Source organism: Scleropages formosus, chromosome 15, assembly GCF_900964775.1.
Source record: "Scleropages formosus chromosome 15, fSclFor1.1, whole genome shotgun sequence".
Taxonomy (NCBI): Eukaryota; Metazoa; Chordata; class Actinopteri; order Osteoglossiformes; family Osteoglossidae; genus Scleropages; species Scleropages formosus.
The window spans coordinates 9,490,844-9,505,964 of record NC_041820.1 but is presented as its reverse complement, the minus strand read 5'-3'; the positions used below and the strand labels follow the sequence as shown (position 1 = coordinate 9,505,964).

The 15,121-nt window shown below is 43.1% G+C and overlaps 1 protein-coding gene across 6 annotated transcripts in view; it reads right to left on the bottom strand.

Moving 5' to 3' along the window:
• Positions 1-7,080: 7,080 nt before the first annotated feature.
• Positions 7,081-15,121, bottom strand: part of LOC108932866 (transcriptional-regulating factor 1) — a 30,888-nt gene continuing 22,847 nt past the window's right edge. For 5 of the 6 annotated variants that reach the window (XM_029258747.1, XM_029258749.1, XM_018749584.2 and 2 more), the window contains 10 exons: positions 14,625-14,691; positions 14,324-14,463; positions 14,093-14,196; positions 13,460-13,535; positions 13,146-13,234; positions 11,063-11,176; positions 10,794-10,934; positions 9,645-9,841; positions 9,011-9,485; positions 7,081-7,126 (listed from right to left, as the gene is read on the bottom strand). In XM_029258747.1, coding sequence (XP_029114580.1) covers positions 9,149-9,485; positions 9,645-9,841; positions 10,794-10,934; positions 11,063-11,176; positions 13,146-13,234; positions 13,460-13,535; positions 14,093-14,196; positions 14,324-14,463; positions 14,625-14,691 — 1,265 coding nt within the window. In that variant the 3' untranslated portion in view covers positions 7,081-7,126; positions 9,011-9,148. Of the gene's footprint in view, positions 7,127-9,010; positions 9,486-9,602; positions 9,842-10,793; positions 10,935-11,062; positions 11,177-13,145; positions 13,235-13,459; positions 13,536-14,092; positions 14,197-14,323; positions 14,464-14,624; positions 14,692-15,121 lie in introns of those variants that run through there. The other variant, XM_029258751.1, reaches the window with a different exon arrangement.

Here is a 15,121-nt window from a genome sequence, read left to right as displayed (position 1 = left end):
TACGTGTATATGAGATGAATCAGTCGACATGATTGAACTGGAATGTAAAGAGATTTCATTTAAATTATTTTTAATGTGCTAACTTTAATTTTAAAATGAAAAGTCTTTTATTTACTACACAGCTGTATCTGGGATTTTTACATTACGAAAACATAAATCAAGGACCACCGGTTTACACTGTGAGGTTGTCCTCGGTTTCATGTTTCCCTGCGCAAGCAGTTTATTGACCATGGATGGGAATAAGTGTCTAATTTTTAAGCTATATGAGGATTCTGTAGCATCTCACTACTAGTAGTGAGTAAAACTTATGTAGCTGTGACCTGATATGATAGAACTAGCTTTATGAAAAATAAGTCTGCTAGCTGTTCATGAATTGAACTTCTTTACCCCCCGACTGTAGTTTGTGATAAATTGCGATACAAAACAAAGTAACTATCCATTAATGCATGATTTACTATTTGTGTCAAGTTTTTCTGCATAACAATTAGTCTATATAGATTTCCCTTGGTTGTAGTAGTCACTCAGTTTCATTTGAAATGTGTTACAGTCAAGCATTAAAAAAAAAAAAAAATCCACTGGACATCTCAATTCTTACACTTACCCTCATTTTATGCTGAAATACACTACTGTGCAAGTTGATAGTCATAAACCATTTTACACTTTTACAAAAGTTGGTCTCCCATGCTGTGGAAAACAAGTTTAACTTGGAAAGAAAAGGTGTCACAAAAGAATTTTATGAATAACATGTGCAACATGTTTGTGAAAAACTAGTTGGCAAAGCGTTCAAAGCCACATGCACCCCCCTGTGTTTCAGGCATTTTGCACAGATACAGTAAAAGGAAAACAATTCAAGACATTTTATGATGGCCCAAATTTCATCCTCCATCAACATTCCTTACAACTGACCCTCAAACACTACATCTATTGAGTTCTCTTCCTCCTAATGTGTAGAAGAGACATCAGGAAACAGTCATGAACCATCAGGCTCAAGGATGGATTGGCAAAAAATTAAGGTAGAACCACAAGTTTTAAAGAAAAATGTTGAAGTATTTTATAAATGTTTGTACAGCTGAAGTTCAGTTTAAGCCTGCAAGTACATCATCTCATCAAATACTGGTAACCCCTTACAAACAAAATTAAGTGCATTTAACCTGTCTTTAGTTTACACTAAAACCTGCACTTATAAATGCCTTTACCATTGAGTTACCCTAACCCATATATAAGAACAGTTAATGCCTCTGCACTAAAATTGGCATTTGTGCCTTAACGTCAACAGCTTTACAAAACATGGAAACTGCCAAGAAACCAATAATAAAAAGACCACAGCTGTTACACCTCAGCAAGAGATTAATACTGACTTGTGCTCTGTTTTAGTTTCAGGTGTTCGGTTAAAAAAATAGACCACTTCGTCAGTTCTTTAGCACAGGGCCTTGGGGCTGTTGAAGTTGAAGACCAGGCTAGTTGCAGAGGGGATGAGTGCAGTAGGGAGTGTTTGGAGCCCACCCATTAGGCTGCTCAATCCAAACTGTTCAGCCTTGCCCAGTTCTGAAAGACAAACATCGGTTTAGCTGGAAATATTTACGCAGCTCTTGAGTGAGACTTAGGACCTGCAGCACTGCTACCAAAACTGATGGCACCTCAGATTAGATTCTGATGAGACCCAGAACAATTTCAGCTCCCCATGAAAGATGAGCAAGAAAATTAATTTATCGAAATATATGCAGCTGATCTACAAACTGAGCTCAGCGCATATCTAGTTTAGTAATCACGTTACAGTTTTGTAAGTCACATAAAAGTAGATGCACAGATAACTTTACTCAAAACACTGAGTAGAGCAGTCTTCTACAATGGATATTGAGTGAATGGCAGTGGGGGGTGCGATGGCGCAGTGGGTTGGACCGCAGTCCTGCTCTCCGGTGGGTCTGGGGTTCAAGTCCCGCTTGGGGTGCCTTGCGGCGGACTGGCGTCCCGTCCTGGGTGTGTCCCCTTCCCCCTCCGGCCTTACGCCCTGTGTTGCCGGGTAGGCTCCGGTTCCCCGTGACCCCATAAGGGACAAGCGGTTCTGAAAATGTGTGTGTGTGTGTGTGTGTGTGGATGGCAGTGATGACCGCCGCTGGCTGCCTTTCATTATACAGTACTGTCCTTCCAGGCATCTGGTTGGCTGAGCTGAGTCCATGCCATTTTCGTTTACCATTGGCACATCACGTGCTCAGCTCAACTACCTACAGTTTTCCACCCATTTATCTGGGTAGTTTCACTAGGACAATACAGGGTGCAAATCGGGGGTAGGAAAAGTCTACGCTGAAGTCCTAAAGAACCTTTTAGGGCGACAAGTGGCGGAAATACGACATTCGGTCAACGGACTTTTCCTACATCTGAAGGATGTGTAGTCAATACTCGTTTTCGCGCCAACGGAATGGATTTTGTTCTAGTGCTAATGGAACCCCTCGCGGACTCGTACTACACAAGCAGTCGTGTTAACCTCGACATATATTTTCATAACACAACTAACTACTTGTACAGTGACAGTAACGGGGAGTTGTGTTGTGCGCTTTACTTAAGTGCTGCGACATGGTTTCATTATTAGTTACATTCAACATAGGACGTGTTATTGTCAACCAAACCAACCTTGATGTTGCCTCCCTCCTTCCTCTTTGTTTCCTCCCTTCTGCGTCTTCGAGCAGAGGCTCGTGCTGATCATCGGCCATGAAGGCGAGCTGAACCGGGCTGTAACAGTCATTTGTTGGAGACTTTGTTCCAGTTCTTGGTCCAACGCTTCTTGTTGACATTCGTTGGCTCGTGGACACCTCCACACTCGCGCCTGCCCACCGCGTGCTCCTTCGCTCCGTCTACCCTTCCTAGGCATTCTCAACCCTGTTTGGCAACTCTTCCCAGCGCAAAGGCACATTATTCTTAGCTTGCAGCTGCTTTTCCACCAACATAATGCCTTTCGTTTTGAAGGCGCGTGCGCCCCTTGAGCCTTAGGGTGGAAGGGTGGACTGGGTTTCGAGCAAGATGGAGCATGTTGCTGCAGGCTTGCCTTTTATACCATGAGGGGAAAAGGATGGAGGGGCACACCATCATAAAGGACCCCCACCTCCACATCTCACGTGCCCAGCTCCACTTTGCTCTCTACAACCACCTTGGAAGGAGATCCCACCCACTGGCCTGATTGGTTCATTCATTCCCTCTAACTCAGTTCTTCTGATCCCAACCTCAAGATCAGACTTATGGCGCATCTGAGAGACCTCATTTTAGTGAAGTTCCTTCTTAAGGGAATTTAATGTGCAGCAAGATGGTAATATCGGAATGGTTTGTTTTGCAACGTAACACTTCACCAAATATCCACAGATGATCTGCCTTTCATGAAAACCGTCTTGTTTATGGATTTTACTTGTATGTGCTTTTCATAGGATTGTGTTTCATGATTATTTTATGTTAAACCAGCTGGTTCTCCCAGTGAATTATAGGTTGGTCCTTCCTGTTTGGGTTTTTGGCAGGGGGGGGGGAGCTGTGTAAAAATACCTAATGGAGATCTAGCTGTGAGTATATTACATAGACTTACATTTGCAAGCATCTTCTAGATTTGCTACAGAAACCACACAATATGCAATCTTCAGTCATACAAAACCAGAAAAGTGTTTGCTGTCAATGTCAGAAATGTAGACAACAGTAACCACTTGACATTTAATTATCATCCTGAATTTCCCTATTAACCTCTACTATGAACAACCTGTGCTGTAGAGGACAGCTCTTACTGACAGTATACAGTAGGCTTATTATACAGTATATTGAGTAGTGCAACTCACCCAGATATCATACTGTAGTATAGTACACATCAGTTTAAACATATGACCCAATTCTTAATAAGCCTTAGAGCAAAATGCCTCCATTCCTTAGTGGGAATCATTTCTTCAGTCCCTCAGGGTTTGTTCCGTTAGTGTTATGCAAGGACCAAGATTTTTTTTTTTAAAGAAATAACTAGTTATTGAAATTGGATGGATTATTGTGATTTTTTTTATTAACTGGAGAATTCAGTACATTTTAGTGAAATATTACATTTGAATGCTTTATTGATCAAATCAGTAAAATCAATTTATTTCTTATAGAGCTCTCCTCAGGAACACAAGTACAATAGACCGCTGGACAAAGTTACTGGTAATAATGCAAAATTTAAGTATGAACAGTAAAGTAAGGTGGTAACAGAGTAGAGGAAGAGAAATTAACCACTTTTGCGGCATAGTAATGCTAACAGGGGAAAGAAGGAAAAAAAACCCAACAGCACTTCTGCAAGTATAACGTCAGTTTCCTTACAGATTATGGCTGGGGATTCGACCAGTCTGTGATCCAACCCACTGCCATGTGGAAAACTGCTCTTCCGAAAAACGGCCGCAGCTACTTTGGCTCCGACGCTCTAACAGGCAAAACGACTGTTGTCATGTGCAGCTCGCGCCTCGTCCCGCCAACCCCAATCAAACTAGTTTTTCTTGGAGGGGGAGGGGTTTGAGACCCGTTCCTTAAGAATGCACGTGAAACACGTTTAGGGAGGGTACAGTCAACTCAACTGGGAAAGGAATAAACCTGGGAGCCGAAATATCAAAAGTAAACAGTCTTCAGGACTTGTGCACACATTTACATTTATTTATTTATTTAGTAGACTCTTTTCTCCAAAGCAACTTACAATGGATACTATGTAGTGTCATCAGCCCACACACTTTATTCACCACGGTGACTTACACTGCTAGATACACTACTTACACTGGGTCACTCATCCATATGTCAGTGGAACACACACTCTCTCTGTCACTCACACACTTTGGGTGAATCTAAACAGCATGTCTTTGGAGTGTGGGAGGAAACCAGAGCACCCGGAGGAAACCCATGCAAACTCCACACAGACTGAGCTGGGATCGAAACTTTCTCTCACACCACCCAGGCCCTGTGAGACTAGCAAACCAGTCTGTAATTTTTGGGTATATCAGACAAAGGTAAAATAGTTTAAGGAGACACTGTTACAAGAGGGGGGCGCAGTGGGTTGGACCGGGTCTTGCTCTCCGGTGGGTCTGGGGTTTGATTCCCACTTGGGGTGCCTTGTGACGGACTGGCATCCAGCCCTGGGTGTGTCCCCTCCCCCTCCAGCCTTTTGCCCTGTGTTGCCGGGTTAGGCTCCGACCCACCAGAGTGATGCCCCGAAACTTTATTTTGTGTATAAGTACAGCTTACCTGAAACAAAGAGCTCTTTTTTATTTGTTCAGGCAAAATACGGACTACAAAACACTGTTTCTAAATAATCATTTCACACAGTCAGTCTGTCCCACCAACTTAACACAGAAGACAAAAACAAAGTCAAGATAGAGCTGCAGGATGCAAACAAAGAAACACACACACACACACGCACGTACACTCGTGACGGCACCCTGCCATCCAAAAACAAAAATTTCCACCGTGTTTTTAATATAGACCTTTCTAATATTTCTTTATAGAGGCAAATAATTTAAATGTGGCCATATGAATACCTTTTAATGGAACTACGTCATTCCAGCCCCCTTAAAAGAAAATTAGTTTAGTCATTATTTTATGAGGTGTGGCGGCACAGCGAGAATAGCTGCAACCTCACAGGGCCTGGGTGGTGTGAGAGAACGTGGGTGTCATCCCTGCTCAGTCTGTGTGGAGTTTCCACATTCTCCTTGTGTCTCTGTGGGTTGTCTCTGGGTGCTCTGGTTTCCTCCCACAGTCCAAAGACATGCAGTTTAGGTGGTTTGGTGATGGTAAATTGCCTTAATAGTATAAATGTGTATGAGTGGTGTCCTGTCCAGGATGTACCTTCCTCAGCCTTGCACGCAATCCTCCCAGGATAGCCTCTGGATCACTATGACCCTGCTCAGGACAAGCACATGCACTGTCTGAACCGCTTGTCCCATACAGGGTCGCAGGGAGCCGGAGCCTAACCCAGCAACACGGGGCGAAAGGGGAGGGGACACACCCAGGACGGGATGCCAGTCCATCACAAGGCACCCCAAGCAGGACTCGAACCCCAGACCCACCAAAGAGCAGGACCCGGGCCAACCCACTGTGCCACCACGCCCCCTGCTCAGGGCAAGCAGTTATTTAAATTTTAATGGATTACTTTATGATTACTTATTTTATTAGGTTTGAGACATCCACCCTGCACTGACTGACTGTACCATTATATTTGCTAAGCTGAGTGCACCAATACTGACATTGCTCTTTGAGATTAATATTCTGTAGCAGTTTGGCCTTTATTACCTTTTTTAAAAGTTAAAATGGCAAGTTATGTGGAGCATTTTTCCTTCTTGGGCGTTTGATGTAATATTATTTTGAGCCAGGTTCAATTTTTATTGAGATGGTACTGGTATCGCTAAAAACATACGTATCTGAGCACAAGCTATATATAATGAAACATAGAATAGCTCACCATTAGTGATTCTCATTAACCGAATAATCGACACATTTAGACACAAAGTAATAAAAAGGTGTTAGTTTCTTTACCAGGACACAAAGAGAAAGAGACAACTGGCTGTACAGAATAATCTCAGAAAACAGTTCTTCCATGCAGTAAACAACTTCCATGTGACAACAAATTCAAGCAAATATTTATGGTAGAATACATGCTCTATAAAATACAAAAAGTCCTTATTAAAATAATCCATGAAATGTAAATATATAAAAACAACACAATTCTCACTTTATTATTTGCAGACACATGGATGTGTAGGAGAATTTTAATTACAGGTAAGTTACGTGATATGGTACATTTACATAGAGAAAAATTACTACTTGACTTTTAAAAAAAAAAAAAAAAAAAAAAAAAAAAACTTCTCGCTGCACTTTCACTGCTTTAGATTTTTTTTTCCTGAGAATATAAAAAAAGGATTTCTCTTCTCCCAGAAGCACTAGCTTTCTAAATGAACAATAAAAAAATCGTCTCTTAAATAAAAGTGCTGTCTTGGAGCTTGTTTTGGCTGTAAAACGGGTGCTGAAATTGTTGAAGGTATTTTAATGTTTTGCTGCAAGGCCCCTCCGGGGAAGCTGGGCCGCTCCGAGAGATGCTCTGCTTCTCCGGTTCGAGGAGTTTCGTGCCGCCGCTGGCTAACTGGATTTCGTGCTGGAAAAAAACAACACTTCTGTGCTCGATGCTTTGATGGGAGGTATTTGCAGTAGTTTGGGTCTAAGCCAGAAATTGAAGATGGCCACATTATTATTTCATTGTTTACCTCATACTTTCATCTGCTGCAGTTTATAATACTCGACCCACTTGATGTATCTGGGGATTTTTTTTAATGGGAGCAATTCATGGTCAGTACCTTGCTAAAGGGTACAGCTATAAGCAGGTAGTGGGGTTTAAACCAGGGACCTTGAGGTTATAAGCCTTTAACCGCTATGCTGGCTGCTGCCTTATTCAGTAGAAATAAAAATCCAGCAAATATTTACCTGCAAAACAATGTGCTGCGACATACTCACTCTTCTTTGCTAGCAAAACATTTAATCTTAGAATGCCTGTTCAATAAAAGCAGAGTTGGACAACTACAGCGCTCTAAACTCCGAGAGGTTGTACAATGGCAAGTGAGAATCAGAATGTACAGGAATAAGACAGTAGAAATTCAGGTAATTATTTTGAAGTTATTAGCATTGTCATTTTTGTCATAGTCAATGCACAAGTGTTATATTTTCATAACTGGCTGAATGTATAAAGGGTTTTCTTGGCAGCCGTTTGAAAATTAGCTGTCAAATGACAGCTAAAAAGCATCACCTGAGCAAATATCACTGTCGATACGTAATGATGTTAAACAAGGGATTTTCTAAGAAAAGAAAAATTGTTAAATGTGAATAAATACAGAAAAAAATAAATAAAATTTATACATTAGAAAACAGTAAACTGCTGGATTAGATTATGTTCTTATAAATTTCATTACCAAATATTGACACAAATATACTTGTTATACTAATATCCTTGTGTTAGTAGGCTCACTTCATAATCCTGGTACTTTGAGATGGCCTTATTGTGTGACATTTTCAGTAGTGCAAAAAGAACGTTTTCTGAGGGACAAGTTTTGTTAAACTGGAAAAGAAAAGAAAAAAAAAAGTTTTACATTCACACCGTTTGCACGGCCTATTTCATACCAAGAAATAACACCCTGATTTTAATCTAGAGGCATCATGTGACGCAGCAGAAAAAGTCCCTGAAAACTGGAAGCTGTAAACCGATCTCATTGTGTGTCACTCTGCAGACCCTGGACAGCACAAAGAATGACTTCTGACTCACTGTATGACCTTTGCATTTTCACAGGGACCGTGTACCTTTCTAAATTCGCACACATCAGCGATCTGTGTTCTTACAGGCTAAACCTCCACAAATGCAGCTGAGCGCAAACCGTCAGACTGAGAGTACGAAGAATCCGCGTAGCCCGAGAAATGAGTGTAAACTGCTTGTCAGACAATGGGGTGACAGACAGCGCGGGAAGCGGACGCATGGGTTCCCTTTTTTGCCACGATCACCGGCGTGCCGACGTCGGCGATCTCCAACGCAAGCGTTGTTGGCTCGAAGCTGCTCATCCTGAAAGAAAAGTACGAATCGACTCTCCGTTGTGTAGCCGCGGTGAAGCTGGGAGAGCGAGCCTGAGCTCCTTACAGGTCGAGATGAACAATTATGCCGTTTTTGATTCTAAGTTTGTTTCCACAGGTCATCATCTTCACCGAAAGAAGACGACGCAGCGTGTAGTTACTGTCCCTCGCTTCCGGGAGACGATGCGAATTTCTTGTCACACCCCACACCAAACCACACTTGTTAAAAACTGTGTGTAGCTGTAACTATGATTTGACCAAGTCTATTTACATACATTTACAGTTTGTTCAGAGAACTTGCCTTCAGTATGCCGAGAAAGCAACTGAGTACCCTGTATTTGTGATTAAACACCTGTTGCATTCATTTCAAGAAATATCCAAGGAGCTATTAAAAAAAAAAAAAAAAAGGAAGTCACAACACACTCACTCCCAGGTCTCCAGTCTAATTGTGTGGCTGGCAGACACACATCCTGATGTCCTCCAGTCCTTTGGCTTTTTGGCACGAGCCGCCTGTCGGAAAATTAATTTTCATCAAGTGACCGCTTCCTTTTACGAGCTCGGCTATTCACTGCTCCTCGCTTTTGGCCGCTGCTCCAAGCTGTCTCTGGGCTGAGGGGTGCGCCACCAGGGGGCAGTCCTCCTCTTCCTCCTCATCATCGTCCTCATCATCTTCGTCCTCTTCTTCCGCACGAACATCCTCTTCTCGGAGACGCTTTACCAAGCCCATGTGATCGAAGGGGAGCTGGGGCACGGCCACGGGCACGGGGGCGGCGGAGGGGCTGTCGGGGCCCGACTTGGGAGGGGTACACTCGGGCGGTTTCTGCGACCTCCAGCCCTGGGTGTCCTCTTGCTGCCGGTGGGTCTTCATGTGAGCATTTCGGCTCTTGATCTTGTAAAAAATCCTGCGCAAAAACCAAGAGAGAAATGCGCTGCTTTGGCAACGGGACACAAACGATGCCAGAGGACTGACGTATCAAGAGATTTAAAATCATAAAACGAAGGTTGAAGCAACACTGTACCCTGGCACTGTACCCTGGCATGCTTCGTGAGATGTGTCTTACTTTCCACACTCCTTGCAGGGGAAGAGCAGTGTGGGATCGGTCTCTCCGCTGGTCGTGCTGTGAGCTGGAGAGCTTTTCAGTGACCCCGGGATGGACTGGGGTGCTGTCTTTGGTCTGTTTTTCTCCATGTGATGCTTGGAGCCTGGGCTACTGTGAATTCGGGCATGGCCACTCAGGGCCTGCTTAGAGGAGAAGGCCTGTTGAGCCAGAGTAACATTATGTGAGGTTAAAGGCAAAATGCTACAGATAAGGTCTCATTGTGCAGCTTGCTCAAATGGACAGGGGTCCTGTAAATATTCTCATTTTGTTTTTCCTGTCCGGAGCTTTGGTCTGGGCTCTCATGTGAAAGAATAAACTCCCCTGTGCCTCAGAACTCCTGAATCCCTTTGGCATTTAAAAGGGTCTCAGAACTCACCTCCTTTGGACAAAATTTCTCTAGCGATCCTCGAATAGCTACATAAATACCATCCATCGGGACCATTTGAGTATCTGCTATGTGACTCAATTCCATAGGTGCCGATTTGAGGAATGCGTACCGGTAAAAATGATATTGTCAGATGGAAAAACTTGCAGTGATAATAATGAATTTGTATCTAAAACTGTTCCCCTGTCGTGAAATGCACTTTTGTTTACTCTGAACGGTACACTGCTTTGGAGAAGAGAATGTGCTAAATGAAAAAAAATGTATATTTACTCTATATGATGCTCAGCAATATGCCAAAGTACCTTTCAAAATTTTAAGAACGGTTACTTTCTTAAACGCCTCATCAAAAATTTTTATTTATTTAGAGATAGTTTTTACATTTACTGCTTCATGTACACAAGCGGTCAAATGACTGCTATATCCATGTTTTGCAGAAGAAACCAAAGCAGAAAGAAGCAGTAACGTATACACGATGCCTTCTGCATTAAAGTGTTGTTGAGATAAGGTAAAATTTTAGTAGTGCGAACAGTGGTCAAGTTGACATTTCACAAGTGTTGAGTCACCGAACCCTAATTTACCGAGAACACAGGCCTGCGCGAAACTGCAAGGAAGCTGTAACTGACAGGAAAGACATTAAGTGCCGGATGTTTCGGCGTGGGCGTTCATATGGTTTCCATGGCTGGGCCTGCAGACGGTGACGCGGTCGGCTGTGCGGAGACACTCACGGCGCCGCAGCCGGGGACCTCGCACACGAAGCTGACGTTGGAGAGAACCGCCGGGTCCGCCTGGTCTGGAGATCCTAGGACTCTGAAGCCCTGCTCCAGGGGCTTATTTTCGCTGTCCGCTTCCCTCTTGGTCCAATCGTCCTGCAGAGAAAATGAGGCAAGATGCGAGAACTCTTCAGTGACTTCCTGTCAATATCGAGTCCGACACATTTTGCCAACTCGTCACGTATTATTTTAAAGAGTCGGCTCTGCTTCTGGTTGGTTCTCACCGTGGTCTCTGGCTCCAGGTCCATCAGACAAGCCTTCTGCCTCTTACCCAAACAGAGTCTCTTTTTCCAAGTGTAGTAGTATTCCACACACTGCGCTACCGTCTTTGTTTTAACCTGTTTTAACAAAAGAAAGCGGTCTCAAACTCAAACCGAAAGTCACAGCTCTGTAACGTCTCGCTCCCGTTTCCCCCAAGGGAAATTGCAATTGTCGTATTTCTGCATGACACCAATTCCTAATGCGTACCGCAGGTTTTAACAACGGAGCGGTAAACGGCAGTTGTCATGGAAGCAGCGCGCAAAAACTGAAACTGCGCACCGGCCACGAAGCCATAAAGCCACTGCTGACACATGCAGCCGTCACCCACCTACGACCGGTACGTGGTGGGTTTGGGTTCTGCTAGCGAATGGTCAGAGTGACTGTAGTAAAAGGTCCCGCAGGCTGAGAAAGCCACGCGATCAAACCGCTGCGGATTTAGACTTCGCCTGAAGGTTTTACGTGTTTCGGACCCTCGACGGCTGGCATTTCTCATATATTCCGTTATATACTTGTGCGCTGGTGCGATGACTTGACAGAGTCTCAACGAAGTCCACGTCAATGGGAGCAGATACATATCGCTTCAAGTCCGGCAGGGCTTGAGCACATGCTCACACTAACAGCGCCACTTTTGAATGCAATCAACTCGACTTAGGAACACAATTTAGACCAGAGGGCTGTTTGTCACTTATTTTGTTTTAAACTCCAGTCATTTTTACCTTTATGTCAAAATGAATAAAAGCTGAACAATAAAGACCCCGGTCCTCATATACGCTGGATAGGTCCTATAAACACATGGTATATAGCTATTAAAAATAATAATAAGACTTCTTGATATATAATTATGTTTGACTACATTAAAATGAATGTTAATTTAAAATTGGAGAGAGGAAAAAAAAAATGCTGTCTTCACACTTCTATTCATCCCTGTCAACACTAAGACAGGAAATTAAAGCAGATGCTCACTCGCTATCATTAACTGTGTGTCCAAATCTCTGTCACAGCAGTCCAGCGCCTACCCTGGAGGCACCGGGTTACAGATGGTATACCCTGGATGGGATGCCAGTCCATCAAAAGGCAGCCACTCGCACTCTAAGGGTCATTTATAGTCGCCCAATAACCTGAAACACATCTTTGGACCGTGAGAGGAAACCCATGCGATGTCAGAGAGCCTGATCCAACGCTACACACGAACAACCCAGGCGCTGCACTACACACTGCGAATCTGTGCCGCCAGTTAAGGTGGTCTCTGCTCTGTGTGCTTTACTGCTACCTACCGGCTCAGCGTGTAAACACAGGTCACGTGTCCTCTGCAAACAAAATTTTTAAAGAAAATATATATATAAAAAAAAGAATGTATGTAATTTTTTTAAACAAATAAATAACCGAGAACAATCCATATAATCCCGAAATTTGTAACCGGAACTATATAAGCATAAAGAGGCAGTGCACATCGATCGACAGGACTTTGGACGTTCACGGAGAGCTGCTAGTTCAAGTCTGTCGTGGCACCTTTGTGCAAGGTCTTAAGTATCTGTCTACAAAAGCCGTAACAACTCTTTCATGTCACTAAAGTGAGCTACCAAGCAGGTTAGGTAGCAACAAGGCAGGTTTCTTTTACGCTCTACTTCCCCGAGTGGGCCCTGTGTGTGGATAAAGCCGACCTGCAGGCTGACACTTTGCCCCTCAAAAAGTGTGATGCGGTTGCTCCAAAGTGATGGCAAATATATGTTATAATTAGTTATTGCTTATTAATGTTTTGTCATCATTGTTTCCTTCTGAGGCTATTTGGTCAGGCGCTTTTTCTAACGCTGGAAATTCTTATCGGGACACAATAACCGCACACTTACACTGCTGCTCTCTGAATACCTACCTACCCCCCAAGTAGAACACTCCACCTTTTAATATAACAGATCTGTTTGCGTAGGGATAATCAGAAGCTTTAAATATTTGCTTTACCACTAAACTTGATCTTAGCAGTTCATAGAAAATGTTACTCTTCGGAAAAAGAACGACACTTATTACTACGAGGGAAATGAAGAATAATACCATTTTCTGTACGAGGAAAAAATCCTTATTATGTATCATTAAGGCTTTGGTAAGCTGCTTCTTCTCCAGTGTTGTCCACTTGTCAGACCCTGGGTGAAGTAAGGACAAAAAAACAAACATTTTTTTCATTTGTATGCTTTTCAGACTAAAAATGACCATTTAAATTTCCACTTTGACACTGCATTGGTTATCTTAAATGTGGCATTTTAATGTTTAATGACTAAGACTTCAAAACTCCATCATTAAGAGGGAAGGGGCAGTACTAAATAGAAATTTTCAGGAGAATTAGAATAAAAGAAAAAATGCTGACACACCTGCATAATGATACCCTGCAAGAGGGTTAGCCTTGTGTCTCAACGGCTTTAGCATGAGCAGCTTTTCTAGGGTTGCCTACAAAAAAAAGGGGTTAGAGTTTGTCACCTTTGCCAGTAAAAATGCAGGATCAAAACACTGATTTAAAACATAATCTTGTAAATAATATCTTATATTCCCCATGGATACCCCTTTTTCTGTTAATGACACAAAAAGATTAGTAATTTCTCAAAATACATAAGGATTTAACCCTCTCCAGGCAGATGTTGCAAACTGGCATCAGCTGGCAATTATTTTCCCGACTGCCAGTATTAATTTTGCCCTGAGAGGGCTGATGGCAAAGGAGAGCCAAAAGAAGTGCTTTAAGCGTAGTTTCAGTGACTGTGTTGGGATGGTTTTTATCTCACCATCGTGAAAAACACTCAGAGACGTAGAGAAGGTGAGATATCTGGCATCAGAAAGTCACACTGTACATTCTGTTGCAATGCCTGAGTAAAACCACACGTGAAATGGTGGTTACTGCATGTAAGTCACAATTTCGTAAAATCCCCTTTAACCTGTAGTTTGGTTTAGGCTTTCACCTTATGTGAGAGTACACTATTCTCGGTGTTTGTCTTTGCACAAGTGTACTTTACCAAGAAGTTCCCTCTGCATTCAAAGAGACAGTGGAGAGCAAATTCTGTGTTGGTTCCTCCTCCCGGCAGCACGCTGGAACACGCCACGTTTACGAGATCATCCACTGGCAAAGCAAGAGACGGAGAGCAAAGAGAGGAGATAAGTCCAGTTAAAAGCCTGATCTTTAGAATCTCGCTCCAGACGAATGCGCGGAAGTGTACGATTGTGTTTTCTTTGGGAACCAATGTCACCTTTCTGCTGGGTAGCAGGGTCCTCCAGCTCCCTCCATGGGGTCCACAGGAGACCGGCTAAGTGGATGTCTTTCTCCACCTTGGACCGTTCCTGCACGTCAGGGATCTCGGCCTGGAAACGTGGCCCGATGTTGATCCGCCTGGAGTGGAACGAAGGCAAAAAAAAAAAAAAGAATGCCCAGCAATTCAGAATGCCCCCAAGTTACTCGGTACAGGCCGTCTGGAGGAAGTCTACGGAGCAGGGGTTACTCGGCAGGGGTGTCTGAGGAGGAAAGACAGAAAGGTGGGAGGTGCTGCTTACGGCTCAATGTCCACGGACTGCTCCCCGGATCCGACTGCCGTCAGCACAATGTTGGCAGACACACTGCCTGCCAGTCACACAAATACAATGACATCAGCCTCTACAATGAATACAAAATTCCAGGTAATTGAACCATGAACAGCAAAATCTTTGACTCTGAAAATTATGTGTGTGTACATATATATACACACACGTACGTATATATACTGTATAAACATATATGCATATATATATATATATATATATATAAAATGATTATTTTAATAATTTATACCTTCACAGACAGCAGATAATATAAAACAAAAAAAAAAAAACAAGCTCAAGATGAGCTGCATGCAGCACAAATAAAAGCAGCACTGACGGTCGATTAAACCGAGAAGAAATTTCATGTTTATTAGTCTGCACATATTTAAGTGAAATGGCAGTGTTCATAGTAGTAAGGGACCACAGAGTACTTGTAACGTTTGGAACGGTTTTATCCACGCGAGTCTGCTGGG